At 37.8% G+C, this 22967-nt stretch overlaps 1 protein-coding gene across 1 annotated transcript in view; it reads right to left on the bottom strand.

The window, feature by feature from the left end:
- Positions 1 to 22967, bottom strand: part of ADAMTS19 (ADAM metallopeptidase with thrombospondin type 1 motif 19) — a 280962-nt gene that overhangs the window by 18744 nt on the left and 239251 nt on the right. Inside the window, exons 19-21 of the mRNA XM_070045097.1 lie at positions 21621 to 21756; positions 14162 to 14366; positions 11108 to 11260 (exon numbers count right to left, since the gene is read on the bottom strand). Coding sequence (XP_069901198.1) covers positions 11108 to 11260; positions 14162 to 14366; positions 21621 to 21756 — 494 coding nt within the window. The remainder of the gene's footprint in view (positions 1 to 11107; positions 11261 to 14161; positions 14367 to 21620; positions 21757 to 22967) is intronic.

Here is a 22967-nt window from a genome sequence, read left to right as displayed (position 1 = left end):
GGAATATCCTGCAACAACCCACTTAGTTTAGTTGTATTAAAACCAGTGATCTATACATATCCTCATTTGGATTCTGGAACATCCTGAAGTTTATTTTAATGGGGTTGGGGTATATGCAGCACTGGGTCAGTCCACATATGAAGGAATCCATAGTCCTAAGGTCCTAGCCTAGCCATTGGGTAACAAGAAGTCCCTCCTTTGCAATTTTTGGATCTGGGTTTTTTTGTCCCTTTTCATTTAATGCAGAAACACTAGGCTGCAGAGACACATGATTAAAAATGTGGTATTATATAGTCATTGTTTTAAGGATATTCCTGATTGTTTTGATCAAGTTTTGTTTCTTTAAATTTCCTCAACGATTCCTGAGTTTTCCTTCAGTGAAAAGAAACGTCTTCTGTGATTATTTGTAATTTCCTACCAATGGTAATAAGTCACAATTACCACTGTCCATGTTAATTGGAGGGACAAACTTCTGTGTAGAAAACTGAAGGCAGATCATCAGGCCAAGGACCCTATGAGATTTGGGAACAGCCTATAAACTTACCCAGAATTTTACATTCACATGGTCTGTCTCTCTAAGAATCCACCGTAACAAAGAGTAAGAAATAAAAGAATGTTTTTTTCAGGGTCATGTAAAATGGTACAATCCAAACCACTTGTATTGACTGCTGACCAATCTGGATAAAAGAAAAGCTCGAAATGACAGGGTAATAAATCTTCTATTTGTCTTTCTACACTTCAGTATGTCAGTAAAGAACCTTTCATGACATTGTTGTTTCTCTGATCATGCACTTGCCTGTTACGAATTGTTTTAACTTAAGAATTATGCAATATGAGACCACTCTAAGGTTATAAATCTTGGTTACACAAAGCACACTTACAGAACTGGTAAAATTTACATGATAATTTAAAAATTTTTTTGAGCTTCTGTTAAAATATGAGAGTGCTAACTACTCAGGAAAAGGCACACTTATTTTCCCATAGTTATTACAGAGTCCTAGGACAATATAATACATCAGGTAGATTTCAATACCATCTGAAGTATGTGTATTAAGAAAATTATTTTTACTAGAAACAATCCAGATACATGCAAGTCTTTCATAGTTACAAAAATAAATTATTAAGCAAGCAATATGGTTTATTTTGAGTTTTAGCCAAAACATTATTTTCAGAGAAAATGCAAAAAATTATTGTAAAATGCCATTTTGAGATCTGTAACTACCTGGAACTAGAAAATCTTCACTACAAGAATGATCTCAAAATAAGTAGAATTCCTATTAACTTAAATGCAAGTTTTATAGTTAGAAAACATATATTAGTTTGATACAATTCCCCTATTAGAAAAAAATACCTTAGTTTTTAGATTCCTCTTCTATTCAAATGAATATGCTGTAGTTTCCGTTTGCAGGATAAGTTAAAAATGACTCACAATACTGTAAGCTTTATATTTACTGCTTCTAAACAAAGTTATACCATACTATCTGTATAATTAAATCATCCAGAATTATTTCTGCTTCCAGCATTATTTTGAATTATATAATTACAAAAGACTCATAATCTCTTATCCAAAAATCTATTAATCATGTCATAATTTGGTATGTGGCCAAAGCTATTCATTTCCTAGAATTTTAAAGGATTAAATTAAGTTCAAATTATAGTGTATGAATGGAATCTAAGAATTAACCAAGGATTTTGTGTGGTTCCAAGGTGTTTTGTTTGTCTTTAAAATTCACTTGAATAAGTATAAACCACTTGTTAATACAGCACAGAAAAGTTAACTCTATAAGAGCTTCATGAAGGACCAAATTCTGTGTAATAGATAAAACAACACTCCTTTATTTGCTCCTCTGTTGGCCTCCAATAACGAAAACAAGAAGTTGTAGAAGTTCACATAAAGGCAGAAAGGTCAAGTTCAGCCAGAAAATATATGGCATATCATTAAACATAAGAGGCTATGTTATTTTTCAAATCAGTGTTCTCTGCTTAGGACAGCTTAAATGAGTAAATACAGACTTATAATGCCAGGAAACAGATGGGTCATGTTTTGCTCTCCCAGGAAAGACCCTAAGGCCATATCTATATCAAAATGTGGCACATGATAATTTCAATGGTTAACTCAAGCCAGAGCAAAGCAACCACATTGTTTTTGTCCTGTTTTTGCCAACTTTCTAGTCTCAATGAAATAAACACTAGCATTGTTTAATAAAGGCTGTATTATATCTACTTAGAAATCAGCATTAACAATTATATGACGGGAGATTTTCTCTTTGAGTATATCTATAATTTTCCCTGTCAAGCTGAGAGCAATTTTCCCACTGTTTACACAAAACCACCAAAACATAAATGCTAGAAATCACATAGGCTGATACAAATGCAGTAAACAGTTTGAGGCATAAGCCATATTCTTAGTAAGCCTCCATTTAGCTAGTATTACCTCGGCTCAAGTGGTCAATGGCTTTTAGACAGTGCGAAAATCTGAGAATATACATATTTTAACTGATTCTCTAGTGACTCATCCATATTATTGAGGGAGGAGCAGAATTTCAGAGCTAGACCTTATGAATAGCCCATTGAATAATTCTGATTAAAGACAACCCAGGGCTTAATATTAAGTCCATTTAGGTTTACCAAGTGTTTAAAAATATCAGTACAATTTGAATGAAACTGACAGATTAGTTGACTTCAGAGGAGCATAGAAATCGACCCACAATTGCACCCATCTTGTTGCTATTCTTATTCCAGGAACACAGCTGATAAGAGTAAGAGATTGATGTGTTTCCTCTCCCCATGAATATTTTAATCACTGAAACTTATTAATAATCACAGCACTATTCCTTTTCTCTGTAATTATTTTGGACTGGTCTTCATTTTAACATGAAAGTGATACCTTAGGAGTAAGACAGGAGGGGAGAAATCAATAAAGTTCACATGGAGCCACTGGCTTTAATTTGTGCATGCCATTAGAATCTGTTATGCTGAGAACTCAGTCATAAATGAAGAAGGAGAAAACAGCTTTAAGGAAAAGAACAGACATATTCATATAAAGAGAATAGAAAATGCAACATAACTGTATCTTCTACATAAGCTAACAAACAAACAAACACACCAACAAACAAAAGTTAAAAGTCATGGAGTAAGACTGGTTCAAGATGGCAGAGTAGAAGGACATGTGCTCACTCCCTCTTGCAAGAGCACTGGAATCACAACTAACTGCTGAACAATCATCAACAGGAAGACACTGGAATTCACCAAAAAGATAACCCACATCCAAAGACACAGGAGAAGCCACAATGAGATGGTAGGAGGGGCGCAATCACAATAAAATCAAATCCCATAACCATTGGGTGGGTGACTCACAAACTGGAGAACAATTATACCACAGAAGTCCACCACTGGAGTGAAGGTTCTGAGCCCCACATCAGGCTTTCCTACCTGGGTGTCTGGCAACGGGAGAAGGAATTCCCAGAGAATCAGACTTTGAAAGCTAGCGGAATTTGACTGCAGGACTTTGACAGGACTGGGGGAAACAGAGACTACACTCTTGGAGGGCACACACAAAGTAGTGTTCATATCAGTACCCAGGGAGAAGGAGCAGTGACCCACAGGGGACTGAACCAGATCTATCTACCTGCTAGTGTTGGAGGGTCTCCTGCAGAGGCAGGGGGTGGCACTGGCAGGGGACAAGGACACTGGCAGCAGAAGTTCTGGGAAGTACTCCTTGGCATGAGCCCTTCCAGAGTCTGCCATTAGCCCCACCAAAGAGCCTGTAGCCTCCAGTGCTGGGTCACCTCAGGCCAAACAACCAACAGGGAGGGAACCCAGCCCCACCCATTAGCAGACAAGCGGATTAAAGTTTTACTGAGCTCTGCCCACCAGAGCAACACCCAGCTCTACAAACCACCAGTCCCTCCCATCAGGAAGCTTGCACAAGCCTCTTAGATACCCTCATCCACCAGAGGGCAGACAGCAGAAGCAAGGAGAACTACAATCCTGCAGCCTGTGGAACAAAAACCACATTCACAGAAAGATAGACAAAATGAAAAGGCAGAGGACTCTGTACCAGATGAAGGAAGAAGATAGAACCCCAGAAAAACAATGAAATGAAGTGGAGATAGGCAACCTTCCAGAAAAAGAATTCAGAATAATGATAGTGAAGATGATCCAGGACCTCGGAAAAAGAATGGAGGCAAAGATCGAAAAGATGCAAGAAATGTTTAACAAAGACCTAGAAGAATTAAAGAAAAAACACTTAAAAGAATTAAAGAACAAACAAACAGAGATGAACAACACAATAACTGAAATGAAAAATACACCAGAAGGAATCAATAGCAGAATAACTGAGGCAGAAGAATGGATAAGTGACCTGGAAGACAGAATGGTGGAATTCACTGCTGCAGAACAGAAAAAAGAAAAAAGAATGAAAAGAAATGAAGACAGCCTAAGAGACCTCTGGGACAACATTAAATGCGCCAACATTCACATTATAGGGGTCCCAGAAGGAGAAGAGAGAGAGAAAGGACCCGAGAAAATATTTGAAGAGATTATCATTGAAAATTTCCCTAACATGGGAAAGGAAATAGCCACCCAATTCCAGGAAGTGCAAAGAGTCCCATACAGGATAAACCCAAGGAGAAACATGCCAAGACACACATTAATCAAACTGACAAAAATTAAACACAAAGAAAAATTATTAAAAGCAACAAGGGAAAAATGACAAATAACATACAAGGGAACTCGCATAAGGTTAACAGCTGACTTCTCAGCAGAAACTCTACAAGCCAGAAGGGAGTGGCATGTATATTTAAAGTGATGAAAATGAAGAACGTACAAACAAGATTATTTTAACTGGCAAGGATCTCACTCAGATTCGATGGAGAAATCAAAAGCTTTACAGACAAGCAAAAGCTAAGAGATTACAGCAGCACCAAACCAGCTCTACAACAAATGCTAAAGGAACTTGTCTAAGTGGAAAACACAAGAGAAGAAAAGGACCTACAAAAACAAACCCAAAACAATTACGAAAATGGTATTAGGAATACATATATTGATAATTACCTTAAATGCTCCAACCAAAAGACACAGGCTCACTGAACGGATACAAAAACAAGACCTATATATATGCTATGTACAAGAGAACCACTTCAGACCTAGGGACACATACAGACTGAAAGTGAGGGGACGGAAAAAGATATTCCATGCAAATAGAGATCAAAAGAAAGCTGGGGGGCTTCCCTGGTGGCGCAGTGGTTATGAGTCTGCCTGCCGATGCAGGGGACATGGGCTCGTGTCCCAGTCTGGGAAGATCCCACATGCCATGGAGCGGCTAGTCCCGTGAACCATGGCCGTTGAGCCTGCACATCCGGAACTTGTGCTCCGCAATGGGAGAGGCCACAACAGTGAGAGGCCCACATACCACAAAAAACAAAAAAACAACAACAAAAAAAGAAAGCTGGAGTAGCAATACTCATATCAGATAAAATAGACTTTAAAATAAAGAATGTTACAAGAGACAATGAAGGACACTACATAATGATCAAGGGATCAATCCAAGAAGAAGATATAACAATTATAAATATATATGCACCCAACATAGGAGCACCTCAATACATAAGGCAAATGCTAACAGCTATAAAAGAGGAAAACGACAGTAACACTATAATAGTGGGGGACTTTAACACTTCACTTACACCAATGGACAGATGATCCAGACAAAATTAGTAAGGAAACACAAGTTTTAAATGACACAATAGACCAGATACATTTAATTGACATTTATAGGACATTCCATCCAAAAGAGAAGATTACACTTTCTTCTCAAGTGCAGATGGAACATGCTCCAGGATAGATCATATCTTGGGTCACAAATTAAGCCTTGGTAAACTTAAGAAAATTGAAATCATAGCAAGCATCTTTTTTGACCACAAAGCTATGAGATTAGAAATCAATTACAGGGAAAAAAAATGTAAAAAACAAATACACATGGAGGTTAAACAATACGTTACTAAACAACCAAGAGATCACTGAAGAAATCAAAGAGGAGATCAAAAAATACCTAGAGACAAATGACAACAAAAACATGATGATCCAAAACCTATGGGATGCAGCAAAAGCAGTTCTAAGAGCGAAGTTTATAACAATAAAATCTTACCTCAGGAAACAAGAAAAATCTCAAATAAACAATCTAATCTTGCACCTAAAGGAACTAGGGAAAGAAGAACAAACAAAACCCAAAGTCAGTAAAAGGAAAGAAATCATAAAGATCAGAGCAGAAATAAATGAAATAGAAACAAAGAAAACAATAGCAAAGATCAATAAAACTAAAAGCTGGTTCTTTGAGAAGATAAACAAAATTGATAAACTTTTAGCCAGACTCAAGAGGGAGAGGACTCAAATCAGTAAAATTAGAAATGAAAAAGGAGACATTACAACAGACACTGCAGAAATACAAAGCATCCTAAGAGACTACTACAAGCAACTCTGTGCCAATAAAATGGACAACCTGGAAGAAATGGACAAATTCTTTGAAAGGTATAAACTTCCAAGACTGAACCAGGGAGAAACACAAAATATGAACAGACCAATCACAAGCAATGAAATTGACTGTAATTAAAAATCTTCCAATAAACAAAAGTCCAGGACCAGATGGCTTCACAGGTGAATTCTATCAAACATTCAGAGAAGAGCTAACATCCATCCTTCTCAAACTCTTCCAAAAAATTGCAGAGGAATAAACACTCCCAAACTCATTCTACAAGGCCACCATCACACTGATACCAACACCAAACAAAGATACCACAAAAAAAGAAAACTACAGACCAATATCACCGATGAGTATAGATGCAAAAATCCTCAACAAATAATAGCAGACAGAATCCAATAAGACAAATAAAGGATCATACACCATGATCAAGTGGGATTTATCCCAGGGATGCAAGCATTCTTCAATATATGCAAATCAATCAATGTGACACACCATATTAACAAATTGAAGGATAAAATGCATATGATCATCTCAATAGATGCAGAAAAAGCTTTTGACAAATTTCAACACCCATTTATATAAAAACTCTCCAGAAAATGGGCATAGAGGGAACCTACCTCAACATAATAAAGGCCATATATTACAAACCCACAGCAAATATCATTCTCAATGGTGAAAAACTGAAATCATTTCCTCTAAGATCAGGAACAAGACAAAGATGTCCACTTTGGCCACTATTATTCATCACAGTTTTGGAAGTCCTAGCTACGGCAATCAGAGAAGAAAAAGAAATAAAAGGAATACAAATTGGAAAAGAAGAAGGAAAACTGTCAGTGTTTGCCGATGATATGATACTACACACAGACAATCCTAAAGAAGCCACCAGAAAACTACTAGAGCTAATCAAAGAAACTGGAAAAGTTGCAGGATACAAAGTTAATGTACAGAAATCTCTTGCATTCCTATACACTAACAACGAAAGATCAGAAAGAGAAATTAAGGAAACAATCCCATTCACCACTGCAACAAAAAGAATAAAATACCTAGGAATAAACCTACCTAAGGAGGTAAAAGTCCTGTACTCAGAAAACTATAAGACACTGAGGAAGGAAATCAAAGATGACACAAACAGATGGAGAGAATACCATGTTCTTGGATTGGAAGAATCAATATTGTGAAAATGACTATACTACCAAACAAAGCAATCGACAGATTCAATGCAATTCCTATCAAATTACCAATAGCATTTTTTACAGAACTAGAACAAAAAATCTTAAAATTTGTATGGTGACATAAAAGACCCCAATAAGCCAAAGCAATCTTGAGGGAAAAAAACGGAGCTGGAAGAATCAGACTCCCTGACTTCAGACTATACTACAAAGCTACAGTAATCAAGACGGTATGGTACTGGCACAAAAACAGAAAGATAGATCAATGGAACAGGATAGAAAGCCCAGAGATAAACCGACGCACCTATGGTCAACTAATCTATGACAAAGGAGGATATACAATAGAGAAAAGAAAAGAGAAAACGTATGGACATCAACTAATCTATGACAAAGGAGGATATACAATAGAGAAAAGACACTTATTGTCTTCAATAAGTGGTGATGGGAAAACTAGACAGCTACATGTAAAAGAATGAAATTAGAACACTCCCTAACACCATACACAAAAATAAACTCAAAATGGATTAGAGACTTAAATGTAAGACTAGACACTATAAAACTCTTAGAGGAAAACTTAGGAAGAACACTCTTTGACATAAATCACAGCAAGATCCTTTTTGACCCACCTCCTAGAGTAATAGAAATAATAAAAAAAATGGGACCTAATGAAACTTAAAAGCTTTTGCATAGCAAAGGAAGCTATAAACAAGACGAACAGACAACTGTCCGAATGGGAGAAAATATTTGCAAAAGAATCAACGGACAAAGGATTAATCTCCAAAATATATAAACAGCTCATGAAGCTCAATATTAAAAAACCATACAACCCAAGCACAAAATGGGCAGAAGACCTAAATAGACATTTCTCCAAAGAAGACATACAGATGGCCAAGAGGCACATGAAAAGATGCTCAACATCACTAATTGTTAGAGAAATGCAAACCAAAATGACAATGAGGTATCACCTTATACCAGTTAGAATGGGCATCATCAGAAAATCTACAAACAACAAATGCTGGAGAGAGTGTGGAGAAAATGGAACCCTCTTACACTGTTGGTGGGAATGTACACTAATATAGCCAGTATGTAGAACAGTATGGTGGTTCCTTAAAAGACTACAAATGTAATTACTATATGAACCAGCAATCCCACTACTGGGCATATACCCAGAGAAAACCATAATTCAAAAAGACACATGCACCCCAATGTTCATTGCAGCACTATTTACAATAGCCAGGTCATGGAAGCAACCTAATGCCCATTGACAGACGAATGGATAAAGAAGAGGTAGTACATATATACAATGCAATATTACTCAGCCATAAAAAGGAACGATATTGGATCTTTTGTAGAGACATGGATGGACCTAGAGACTGTCATACAGACTGAAATAAGTCAGAAAGATAAAAACAAATATCATATATTAACGCATATACGTGGAATCTAGAAAAATGGTACAGATGAACCAGTTTGCAAGGCAGAAATAGAGACACAGATGTAGAGAACAAACGTATGGACACCAAGGGGGGAAAGTGGGGTGGGAGGGTTGGTGGTGTTGGGATGAATTGGGAGATTGGGATTGACATATATACACTAATGTGTATAAAATAGATAACTAATAAGAATCTGCTGTACAAAAAAATAAATTAAAAAAATTTAATAAGAAGTTATGAAGTAAAAAAGAACATTTATTAGAACTAGCCATTACTTTCCTTACTCACAAAGGCTCTTCTAGCTAGGTAGCAATGTATTGATAGTAACATAACAAAACCAATTCAAAGTAATTCAATACAACCTATTTAAAAATTACATACATGTAAATTGTGGTAAAATTGAAAAAAATTTTTTAGGCTAAGCACAGAAAACCAAAATCAATGTTTTCTATGATCTCCCCAGTTAATTTTGATTTTCCTTAAGATTTGATGAGAGGCCACAAAATAGGCACATTTATTAATCAATTATAATAGTATTTGTCATGCAAATAGGATTTGCTAGCCTTATTTCCATATGCAGCAATGTTGGACAGCTTAGAGTTCTGGGTCATAAATTACAATAAAACCTGGATCTTCTGTTTTTTGCAATGACAAATTTTTTTCTTTTTTTTTTGCGGTACGCGGGCCTCTCACTGTTGTGGCCTCTCCCGTTGCGGAGCACAGGCTCCAGACACGCAGGCTCAGCGGCCATGGCTCACGGGCCCAGCCACTCCGTGGCATGTGGGATCTTCCTGGACCGGGGCACGAACCCGTGTCCCCTGCATCGGCAGGCGGACTCTCAACCACTGTGCCACCAGGGAAGCCCCAAATTTTGTTTCTTATAGTTAACTAGGAGTTAACAACATTTATCACTTAGAATATTTCTATTAATTAATAATGTTGGAAAAATATTGCATATCTATTCTAGTAGTTTTTTTTTCTTAGAGCAGAATTATTTCATTTAAGGAAAACATCTAGAATTTCATTAGCCAAGATGAACAAATGCAGAGTTTCTACAACTGATAGGGAGGAATAGGTGATCCTCCCCACACCCCTCCAAGGAGTACTTTCATTTCCTCAACCTAGTTTAAACCTTCAGTGCTGAATGAAGTGTCAACATAAAAATAGCTTGAAAACAATGGTGTTGTCTATTCTCCTTATTTCACTCTTATGGAAACAAAGACACTGAGGTATCTAATGAGGGAGTCCTAACCATCCCCCATGTTTCTTAACTTCCAAGCTGTGCCCTTCTCTATCACACTACAGTACTCTATTTTCCCCTTGTAGAATTGGGAAACATAAACCCTGAACATGAAAGAAATTATTCATGATTAGTTTGGAATTCTGTCTAAAAGCTGTTTACTTGAAGTGTGAGATTTCCCTATATGGTTCACCAGCTAAAAGCTGTATGGATTGGGCTGAGTATTTCCTAATTCTGTAATCAGGGATTGATTTACATTGTTGACAAATGCATCCTTTAGAATCCCAATGTAAACTTTAAATGTTCGAAGTTGTGGAAAGAGTATAGTGCACTGAAAACTCAGATATGATGTTAATACGCAAACTTTGTTGGAGAGGAAAGGCATGAATAATCATAAGAAAATAGATTTTAAATGTCATGAATTTCTTGTTGGGCAATAACGAGGAGGCCGGCTAACCACAGTGTACTGTACAATGAAAACATTTCTTCCAGAATGTCCTTTAGGGTTATTTATGAATAGCTACCACTCGCCCTTCCATGCTCTGGCAGCCACCATTTTTTTTCCAGTATTTTACACATTTTATCTTACTTATTCCTTAAAACAGTTTTATTGCGATTATGACCATAGACAGACAGGCAGGCTTTGAACCTGGGTATTTAATACTCTACCTCCATGATCTCTATTCTCTATGCCTCCTAAACTTCAGACTGTGTGGCTATAGTACCCAGGACAATGCTGACATTAGTGAAACTCAATACTGAGAATGTACAGAATGATTCTTACCTTAGACCAGTCACCCATTCGCCACACATAGCATTTGGAGTAATCCTCGCAGTCCTCAGCCTCCCTGGGTCTGGTGGAGAGGACACATTTCTTTCTGGGGTTAGTACACCTCACGGTCCGATGACGTACACCTTTGCCACACTTCACTGAACACTGGAAGATAACAGCGGAGAAGTGTGGATAAAGCTGGTGATTAAGAGATACAGACTGGGGCTTCCCTGGTGGCGCAGTGGTTGAGAGTCCGCCTGCCGATGCAGGGGACACGGGTTCGTGCCCCGGTCCGGGAAGATCCCACATGCCGCGGAGCGGCTAGGCCCGAGAGCCATGGCCACTGGGCCTGCGCGTCCGGAGCCTGTGCTCCGCAACAGGAGAGGCCACAACAGTAAGAGGCCCGCGTACCGCAAAAAAAAAAAAAAAAAAAGAGACACAGACTGATGATCAAATTACGTTAGGAATTGGTTCTCATCATCTCTCACAAGCCTATCACCCACATAAAGGCCAGAATGAAGGAGAAGGAGAAGGAGAAGACCAGGCTACAGCCCAGCATCAGAGGCCAGGTGGAGCTTCGGTATAGTGCTAGGGGTGAATGGGTTTCAGGAACACAGGACCATTACTACAGACAGTCCTGTAACACAGGGATTGTTTATGAAAGACAAATAATAAACAATGATCAAAATGTAAAACGCTAAACCTGACTGACATCAATTTTTTGCATATAATTATATAAGGAAATTCATTTTATTTTTGCTAAGATTTAGTTTGTTTTAGCCTTAAATGTTTGTGAAAAATGACAATTTCTAAGAGAATATCATTTCTCAAAACTTTTCTTAAAGCTACAACAGAGAAAACATAGCAAGAACAAAACAGTTGCTTTACATAATTATACACCCCTAGAAATAATCATTCTCAATGGCTATATGGATTGAAAATATAATTCAGTTCAAAATAAGTTTAGTTCATTTCATGAATAATTGATGCTTGACTGACAGTGTGACATAACAGGTATGAAGCATGTAAGATGTAACTGACCATACCGTTTACATTTATGCTCCCCATTATGGAATATGTATAAAGCTTCCCAGTTTTACAAAGTTATGCATCACTGATTATCTGGACACAGGAACCAAAATGGCATTGGGTGGGAGACGGGAGAGGGAGGGGGGGATGAGAGATATAGCAAAACTTGACAAGCTAATTTATATCTGTGTCTAAAAAAGGTCCAAAGAAAGAGCTGAAGGTATGCACTCAGCAAGAATGTAGTAGAGGAATAACCATGCAGATTCCAGTAGTTGTCTTCCTGAAAACTTAAGCATAGAACTCCTGAAGTTTTAAATACAATAATATTTGCACAAATGCGTCATTGTCTCATAATTTATGGTTTGCATTTGAATATTCTGAGCCTTAAGGTGGACTACAGGTGTGATTTGGTATTTTAAGATTTATGTTTTTATTTTTTGCGATCAAAACTAACCTTGATCCATAAACTCAATTTTTATATTAAATCAAGACAAAAGAGACATTTTTAAAATTGGTACATTGCATTGACCTATTACTTCTTCTACCTGGTGCCAAAAATCTGTATGGTAGGATATTTCTGACCTGTTTCCTCCTGAAGAGTTTGTAGAAATGCTAGTTAGGCTGAAGGAAGTGTATTTCTGTTTCTCTGATGTTCACATGAGTCTTTTCTCCAGATTGTACTCATCCATTTTCATGTAAAATTGGACAATCCATTCATTCTCAAAAGTACTCATTACAAATGAGGAAGAATCTATGCCAGAGTGAGATATAGCTTAGAAAAGTAAGACAAGAGAAAGTCACACTATTTGCTAGTGTGTCTTTTTTGGGGGGGTTGGGTTAATTGAAGAATATTCCCAAACCTCATTATCTAAGCTACTTTATCCTCAATTTTCAAAAGAATGGCTACTTATTGCAGCCTAGCATTTTCTATTTGTCATTTTTATATCTTAGCTAATATTCTGAAATTAAGCATTTTTGCTCTGGGTGTGTGTGCACACATGTCTTTGTGTATACAAGTGTGAGGGTGTTTATGTGTGTGTGTGTGCATGCATGCACACGCTCACCTAAAATGCTCCAGAGCAGCTAGTAAATATAAGTAATGACTGGTGTTATCATGAGAAGATATGTATCATGATAACAGAAAATAAGCATACAGTTTGGCATGGAACAAAGCTGCATGCTACATACTACATGCTAGTGGGTGTATGGTGCAGTGAGCCTGGCAGCATTGGGTTCAAATCCTAGCTCCAACACTAAGCAGGACTTCGGGTAAACTATTTAATTTCTCTGAGCTGTAGTATTTCACAAGGGTGAAACTTAACTTTTTTGCATTGCTGATTAAATATCAACAAGATACTAAATATGAAGTAAGAACAGAATCCCTGCTCACAGGAAATGACTGCTAAATGTTAATGTCCTTTCTTCTCCTTTCTCTTCTAATGCTCAGGAATATGAGTCAAATGTGTATTTTTTTTTAACATCTTTACTGGAGTATAATTGCTTTACAATGGTGTGTTAGTTTCTGCTGTATAACAAAGTGAATCAGCTATACATATATATATATCCCCATATCTCCTCCCTCTTGCGTCTCCCTCCCACTCTCCCTATCCCACCCCTCTAGGTGGTCACAAAGCACCGAGCTGATCTCCCTGTGCTATGTGGCTGCTTCCCACCAGCTATCTATTTTACATTTGGTAGTGTATATAAGTCCATGCCACTCTCTCCAAATGTGTATTTTCATATGTGTCCACTAAAGAGTATACTCATGGTAAAGAAATAAAAAAGCTGGATTCTAAAATGTATATAATATATGCTCTTGATTACGTTACAATAGCCACAGAACAAAGAATAAATCTGTTTTTTCCTACTGTCAAAATTACTTATAATGAATGTATTCCTTTTATTACCAGAAAAACCAATAAATGGTGCTAAAACTGCCATGCAGAGAGACTCTGAAATTGATAAAACATGACCTTATATAGGCTATGAGTAAGAAAATCAGAGGGAAATGGAGAAGCATCACGGTGGGTACCGCACCTCGGACCACACGCCCGCCTCCCACACGGTCATGCAGTCCTGGCCCTCGCAGCGCTGGGTGGAGGCTGGCTTGGGCCCGGCGCAGTCCCTCTCCTGGGCTCTCATCAGGGTTCCATTGCTCAGCTGCTTGGTACAGGCCACTTGTCTGCTCTGCATCCCTTTTCCACAAGTTCGTGAACATGGGGTCCATTCTGTCATCATCCATCTAAAAGTAAAGCAAGAGTCACTGAGACACGTTAAAAGATATCTACTTACTACATATTTTGACATGGATAGAATTAGCAGAATGTTTACACAATAGATTTATACCTTTTTCTTTTTTTTTTTTTACTAATATTTGAGGTTTCCCTAAGACACCCAGGCTTTCTATTGCTTCTCCACACTTCTCATCTCAGGGCCTTGCTCTTATTAGAATCTCAAAGGATGTATTAGACTCCGTCCCTGTCATGCTGCACGCTTTGCCTGCTGCTGCCCGTCATGTCATATTGCCATACTGAGGTACCTAACAAGTATAAAGTTGCTAATATACATGAGTTGGTCCTATTCTTTGCATTTTCAATCTTCACAATAACCCTACATATTAGGTACTACAACTATCGTGGCCTTTTACAGAAAGGGAAACCAAGGCGAGGAAAGGTGTAGTAACTTACCAAAGGCCACAGGTTGTGGAGTCAGAAACTGAAATCAGGTTGAAGACTACCTCACAAAAATATATGTGCAGGTATTTGCAACCTAACCTTGCATCAAAAGCAATTAGAGAAAGAAGAACAAAAAACCCCCAAAGTTAGCAGAAGGAAAGAAATCATAAAGACCAGATCAGAAATAAATGAAAAACAAATGAAGGAAATGATACCAAAGATCAATAAAACTAAAAGCTGGTTCTTTGAGAAGATAAAGAAAATTGATAAACCATTAGCCAGACTCATCAAGAAAAAATGGGAGAAGACTCAAAACAATAGAATTAGAAATGAAAAAGGAGAAGTAACAACTGACACTGCAGAAATACAAAGGAGCATGAGAGATTAATACAAGCAATTCTATGCCAATAAAATGGACAACCTGGAAGAAATGGACAAATTCTTAGAAATGCGCAACCTCCCAAGACTGAATCGGGAAGAAATAGAAAATATGAACAGACCAATCACAAGCGCTGAAATTGAAACTGTGATTAAAAGTCTTCCAACAAACAAAAGCCCAGGACCAGATGGCTTCACAGGCGAATTCTATCAAACATTTAGAGAAGAGCTAATGCCTATCCTTCTCAAACTCTTCCAAAATATAGCAGAGGGAGGAACACTCCCAAACTCATTCTATGAGGCCACCATCACCCTGATACCAAAACCAGACAAAGATGTCACAAAGATAGAAAACGACAGGCCAATATCACTGATGAACATAGACGCAAAAATCCTCAAAAAAAATACTAGCAAACAGAATCCTACAGCACATTAAAAGGACCATACACCATGATCAAGTGGGGTTTATCCCAGGAATGCAAGGATTCTTCAATATATGCAAATCAATCAACGTGATACACCATATTAACAAATTGAAGGAGAAAAACCATATGATCATCTCAATAGATGCAGAGAAAGCTTTTGACAAAATTCAACACCCATTTATGATAAAAACCCTGCAGAAAGTAGGCAGAGAGGGAACTTTCCTCAACATAATAAAGGCCATATATGACAAACCCACAGCCAACACTGTCCTCAACAGTGAAAAACTGAAACCATTTCCACTAAGATCAGGAAGAAGACAAGGTTGCCCACTCTCACCACTCTTATTCAACATAGTTTTGGAAGTTTTAGCCACAGCAATCAGAGAAGGAAAGGAAATAAAAGGAATCCAAATCGGAAAATAAGAAGTAAAACTGTCACTGTTTGCAGATGACATGACACTATACATAGAGAATCCTAAAGATGCTACCAGAAAACTACTAGAGCTAATCAATGAATTTGGTAAAGTACCAGGATACAAAATTAATGCGCAGAAATCTCTTTGCATTCCTATACACTAATGATGAAAAATCTGAAAGTGAAATTAAGAAAACACTCCCATTTACCATTGCAACAAAAAGAATAAAATATCTAGGAATAAACCTACGTAAGGAAACACAAGAGCTGCATGCAAAAAATTATAAGACACTGATGAAAGAAATTAAAGATGATACAAATATATGGAGAGATACACAATGTTCTTGGATTGGAAGAATCAACATTGTGAAAATGGCTCTACTACCCAAAGCAATCTACAGATTCAATGCAATCCCTATCAAACTACCACTGGCATTTTTTACAGAACTAGAACCAAAAATTTCACTGTTGAATGGAAACACAAAAGACCCTGAATAGCCAAAGCAATCTTGAGAACGAAAAATGGAGCAGGAGGAATCAGGCTCCCTGATTTCAGACTATACTACAAAGTTACAGTAATCAAGACAGTGTGGTACTGGCACAAAAACAGAAATATAGATCAATGGTACAGGACAGAAAGCCCAGAGAAAAACCCACGCATATATGGCACCTTATCTTTGATAAAGGAGGCAGGAATGTACACTGGAGAAAGGACACCCTCTTCAATAGGTGGTGCTGGGAAAACTGGACAGGTACATGTAAAAGTATGAGATTAGAACACTCCCTAACACCATACACAAAAATAAGCTCAAAATGGATTAAAGACCTAAATGGAAGGCCAGAAACTATCAAACTCTTAGAGGAAAACATAGGCAGAACATTCTATGACATAAATCACAGCAAGATCCTTTTTGACCCACCTATTAGAGCAATGGAAATAAAAACAAAAATAAACAAATGGGACCTAATGAAACTTCAAAGCTTTTGCACAGCAAAGGAAATCATAAACAAGACGAAAAGACAACCCTCAGAATGGGAGAAAATATTTGCAAATGAAGCAACTGACAAAGGATTAAACTCCAAAATTTAGAAGCAGCTCATGCAGCTCAATAACAAAAAAACAAACAACCCAATCCAAAAATGGGCAGAAGACCTAAATAGACATTTCTCCAAAGAAGATATACAGATTACCAACAAACACATAAAAGAATGCTCAACATCATTAATCATTAGAGAAATGCAAATCAAAACTAAAACGAGATATCATCTCACACCAGTCAGAATGGCCATCATCAAAAAATATAGAAACAATAAATGTTGGAGAGGGTGTGGAGAAAAGGGAATACTCTTGCACTGTTGGTGGGAATGTGAATTGGTTCAGCCACTATGGAGAACAGTATGGAGGTTCCTTAAAAAACTACAAATAGAAGTACCATATGACTCAGCAATCCCACTACTGGGCATATACCCTGAGAAAACCATAATTCAAAGAGACACATGTACCCCAATGTTCACTGCAACACTAATTACAATAGCCAGGAGATGGAAGCAACCTAAGTGTCCATCATCGGATGAATGGATAAAGAAGATGTGGCATATATATACAATGGAATATTACTCAGCCATAAAAAGAAACGAAATTGAGTTATTTGTAGCGAGGTGGATGGACCTAGAGTCTGTCATACAGAGTGAAGTAAGTGAGAAAGAGAAAGACAAATACCGTATGCTAACACATATATATGGAATGTAAGAAAAAAAATGTCATGAAGAACCTAGGGGTAAGATGGGAATAAAGACACAGACCTACTAGAGCATGGACTTGAGGATATGGGGAGGGGGAAGGGTAAGCTGTGACAAAGTGAGAGAGTGGCAGGGACATATATACACTACCAAATGTAAAATAGATAGCTAGTGGGAAGCAGCCGCATAGCACAGGGAGATCAGCTCGGTGTTTTGTGACCACCTAGAGGGGTGGGAGGGAGGGAGACGCAAGAGTGAAGAGATATGGGAACATATGTATAGCTGATTCACTTTGTTATAAAGCAGAAACTAACACACCATTGTAAAGCAATTATACTCCAATAAAGATGTTAAAAAAAAAAAAAAAGAAGCCTGCCACAGAGAACTCCCTACTTATCTCGAGGAAGTAATCACTAATGTATTATGCCCATCACCTGCAACCGATTGCTGTTAAACACGATAACATTTGCACTGCAGTACTGCCTCTAATGAAGTTCCTGTCTGCTCATCTTTCAAGTATGATGCAGACCTACCATTTTGCTTTGGAGTCCCCTAGTAGATTTTTCCTAAAGTGAATATTTATCTCCCAAATTTATTTTAGTTTCTGCTTCTTCTTTCTGCACAAGGATACCTAGGCTATAAGCATCATTTAAACCCATCTATATGCCTTTCCCCTCAACTAGGGAACCAACCATGGAACTATGGAAGACACTACTGAAAAGAGAAGTATTTGCAATTTCATGAAATCCTAATTTTTTAAATAAAATATATTTTAGAAATCCTTAGTATAATGATAAGACATTACTTTTTTCATTCCTTGGAAAGCTGCTGAAAAATAAGAACAAAAATATGAAACATATTGTAGTGAGAGAAAACATTTTATATTTTAGAATTCATCTAATTGGGAATTATCTCATTTCCTCATCTTCAAGCCTCCTTTTTACAAAGCTATTTACTAGTGCATTAATATATTTTATATTTGGTACATAGGGTTACATCAGGCCATTTGGTGACTTTTTCAAAAAATGTGAATGGTAATTAGAATATTTTTTACCATGGTGGGGAAAAAAGAAGAAGCAAGGGGAACAAAAGTTGTGCTATGCCAGTAAATCTTGGAAAGATTTCCTGTGATGACCCCTCAGGATTGCCCATGTCAATTTCTTACTTTCCAGTATTTTGGTTAACCTCACTGACATTGCTTCTTGGTGGTTCAAAATGCACTGCCTCCTTTTCCAAGGGAAAGAAGATAATAATTGCTAACAAAAAGACTTCCAGTCTCCAGCTGCAAAAATCTCTCACTCAGAAATGTATCAACCTTTTAAAACTATTCATTTTACCAAGTCATTATCAAGGCATTTTCCCCCAAGATAGCTGAGGTCAGTGAATGAACAATAAATGGTGTGTACTGTACATTCTGATTCTTCACAGACCAGGTTAGGAAGTGACAAATATGCTCTAGTCCTCAAATCCAGGTCATTCAAGATTCCTGATATATCAGAAAAAGCTCCTGCTCTTTTATCCAAATGGGAAAGCTATATGGTATATAAAAGAAATGGTGTTTTGAAACATTTTAATAAATTATTTAACAAAAGGTAAATTAGCATTTTAATGTCTATTAAAAGAGATTAAAAAAAGAGAAAGAGGGCTTCCCTGGTGGCGCAGTGGTTGCCAGTCCGCCTGCCGATGCAGGGGACACGGGTTTGTGCCCCGGTCCGGGAAGATCCCATATGCCGCGGAGCGGCTGGGCCCGTGAGCCTGTGCTCCGCAACAGGAGAGGTCACAACAGTGAGAGGCCGGCGTACCGCAAAAAAAAAAAAAAAAAAAAAAAAAAAAGAGAAAGATAATTCTTAGGAATAGTAATAACAACAACAAAAAAATCCAGGTTCTTTAGCTGACAGGGCAAAAGCTAAAAACTCAGCATCTGTTATCTGCCTAGCAATGAATGGAAAAGACCCAAGGACCTGACCGTAGGCAACAATATTTCCCTAGGTCACCCTTTCTGTTGATTACTACCCTGCCTTGTAAAAACACGTAATTAAAGCAGCCGCATAGCACAGGGAGATCAGCTCGGTGCTTTGTGACCACCTAGAGAGGTGGGATAGGGAGGGTGGGAGGGAGGGAGACACAAGAGGGAAGAGATATGGGGACATATGTATATGTATAACTGATTCACTTTGTTATAAAGCAGAAACTAACACACCATTGTAAAGGAATTATACTCCAATAAAGATGTTAAACAAAACAAAACAAAAACACGTAATTACAGAGTTAGATGAAAAGCATATAGTTCGGCTTGTGCAAAGGGCATTATTGAACATTATTGAAAGTAATGTACGTTTTTCTTTTGCATATTCTTTTACATACCATTCTTCTATTCTCTGGAAGCATATTTTTCCCTTTGAGGGGGAGGGAAGAATTGTTAGAGCACGGATGCAAAGAAAGGAAAAAGTAGATAATCAGCTTTTGATACCTTAAATACACTGAGTCTACAGAAAAGCAAGTCTTGAAATTTCAGCTTTGTAGAGAAAGACAGATTTTCCAAATTCTTTTAAGCTGGTTGACATAGCATGAGCCAGATCTGGAGGGCTTAACAACTGAGTTTTGCAATAAGCCAGAAATAGAAGGAGCTTGGGATGCAGTGCTACCTCTGAAGAGGAGGGTGGGCGAAGAGGGAAACCAGAAGAACTGAGCATTAGAGATAACTGAAGACAGAAAAGCCTAAATATAGTTAATCGGCAACTCTGTTTCTCACTCTCCTTTCCCTTCCCCATACATTGTGGTGGAAGGTCACGAGGAAGATTATATTAGTTAGAGAGCACTCCAAAGCTACAAATTCTCTGCATATCCAAGTTGCAGTATATACACATTCGCTGTGACTCCACTGCAGAAACTTGGGAGAGGAGATCAATTGTTTGACTCCCTAAGAACTCACAAATACACCCTAACTCACTGAGCTTCAATAAATCTCTGAGTGTCAGGATAGAATAAAAGTCTGTGTCTCCATATTCTAGAGGAATCAATCCAGCTTCAGACTCTTTTTGTCATTCTGTCCCACAAAGTTTTGAGGACTTTTGACACTGGGGCTGAGTTCCACTCAAGCCCAACATTAATTTTTATATGAAAGCACAGAGATTTTTGGGAGCCCTGTGCCTGAAACCATTCTGCACAGCCTTGCTGCAAGCCCACCCCAAAATCATACTAAGGTTCCATTCACCCATCTCTGCTGGTTACTGAGGCGTAGCCTTTCTTTTACACCACTTTACGGTGCTCAGCATTGCGGTTCTATCCCCCACTCATGAGTTTCTTGCCTGCTTTGTTGCTTATTACTCACTGGGGAAGTCACATGGGACCGAAGCAACCAACTTTCGAATAACTAGGACCCAGGTCGGGAATCTGGTGATCAGAGATCAGGAACCAAACAGTTTGCCCTGGGGACTCTGGGGTGAGGAAGTGAGGATCTAGCCTTGGGGACCAGAAGGACCAAATGCTCCCACTGTTGTGTAGGGGACTGGGTCCTGGCCAGTCCCACTTTAGTTTATATCGTCATTGGCAAGTGCTTAAAACACCATTTTGGAGAATTTAGGAATGAGTAGCTGAATTCAACCAAATAACCAGATTTTTGAAGAGGTTACCAAATACTTTTAAATACTCCTCTGCCATCCAGTTAGGAGTTGTCTTCACACTGTGGACAGCAGCTGAAGTTGAAGTCAATCCTAACCGTGGTTTTCTAACACTCATTCCATCAAGTTGATTATCTTTCTTTCTTAGACCTTGCTTATTTAAAGCCTTACATTTTGGTACATATCCACTGCATTGTTTTTAAGAAAATGGGATTTTGTTAATGAGTGGTGGGACAGGGTTACCTTGTTTGGCACGGTTGCTCATTGCACTTGCGAATCTGTGGCTCTGGCTTGGTTAAGTATTTGCATTTCTTATTGTCCACAATGCTGATATTTTTGTTCATGATTTTCGTGCAAGACACTGTTGTCTTCCTTTCTCCTGAAAAGAGCAAAGAAACATAAAAAGAAATGTTATTTTAGGCCTCTATGCAATGGACTTATTGCATAGTCTTATATGCATGTTTATTCGAGGTATTCCTAGACTTGTAATTTTCATATTTTAAACAAATTTTAGGTTAGATCAATGAGGATGATATTTTTATAATTTATATAACAAAATGTAACTCTAGGCTTAAGGAAGATAATTTTTTTTCTTGTTAGCAATTAAATGGCAAGTTTTATAATACAAAGGGATTATGGTGCATAAGTTGATAAGACGTTATTTAAAGATTTTTATAAAGGACTGTGTCATCTTTTAGCATTCAGTGGTGGAAAGCAGTATTTGTATGAAACCTTTGTGCACATAAATATGCATATAAACGTGTGCACATTTTACCATCTGGCTGTATACCATCAGGGGGTAAGTTATGGGAAGCAAGCTTCTCTTGAATATAACTCAGACTTATATTGTTGTCACTTCTGGTAAAGACCCCAAGAATTCAAGAAATCCTCATTCCCTAATGATTATCCTGTTCTCTAAGAAAAGCCATGGGAGTTTTCCCATTTTCCACCAGCTTTCAGAAAACTGGCTTTTCCCCTTTCTCTGTATGCTGTATTCATTTTGCTTAGAGCCCTATAAGCACACTTGCTTGACAACACTTATTATTTCATCTTACACTGAAAAAGCCTACTACATATGTGCTGATTCTGTTTCTCTAAAAAAGTTTAAATATCTATATAGGATTTAATAATTTAATTTAACTTGTTTGACATTATAAAATAATTAAATCAGCCAATAATTTTAAAGCCAGACAGGTCATGAAGGATTAAGAAAAAAAAATCACAAGTCTTTTGGGTCACTATTGAAGGGCCCATTAGTTAGGAGCTTATGACTACCATGCAATGATAATTAGGAAGCTCAGAGCATTCATACTGGTCATGCCAAACAGGACAGCCTGGGCTTGTGGCAGAGAGGTCACTCCATTCTTTAATTAACAGAGAAGGAGGCTGGCATCAAGAAAGGATGTAGAGAGAGAGAGAGAGAGCTACTTTGAATAACTTTTGAGTATCTTTTACTTTGACTTGAGGGGGATTGGGAGAGACAGGGGTAACCAAGTGGAAGACAAAAGAATAGAAACAGGTTCAGGATCTTTCCTTGATTACCCTCTCAACAACACTGAACATAGTCCCATGACAACTTGTAGTATAAAA

The sequence above is a fragment of the Globicephala melas genome, chromosome 3 (assembly GCF_963455315.2).
Source record: "Globicephala melas chromosome 3, mGloMel1.2, whole genome shotgun sequence".
Taxonomy (NCBI): Eukaryota; Metazoa; Chordata; class Mammalia; order Artiodactyla; family Delphinidae; genus Globicephala; species Globicephala melas.
Note: the sequence above shows the minus strand (reverse complement) of the source record. Positions and strands in the feature narration are given on the sequence as shown.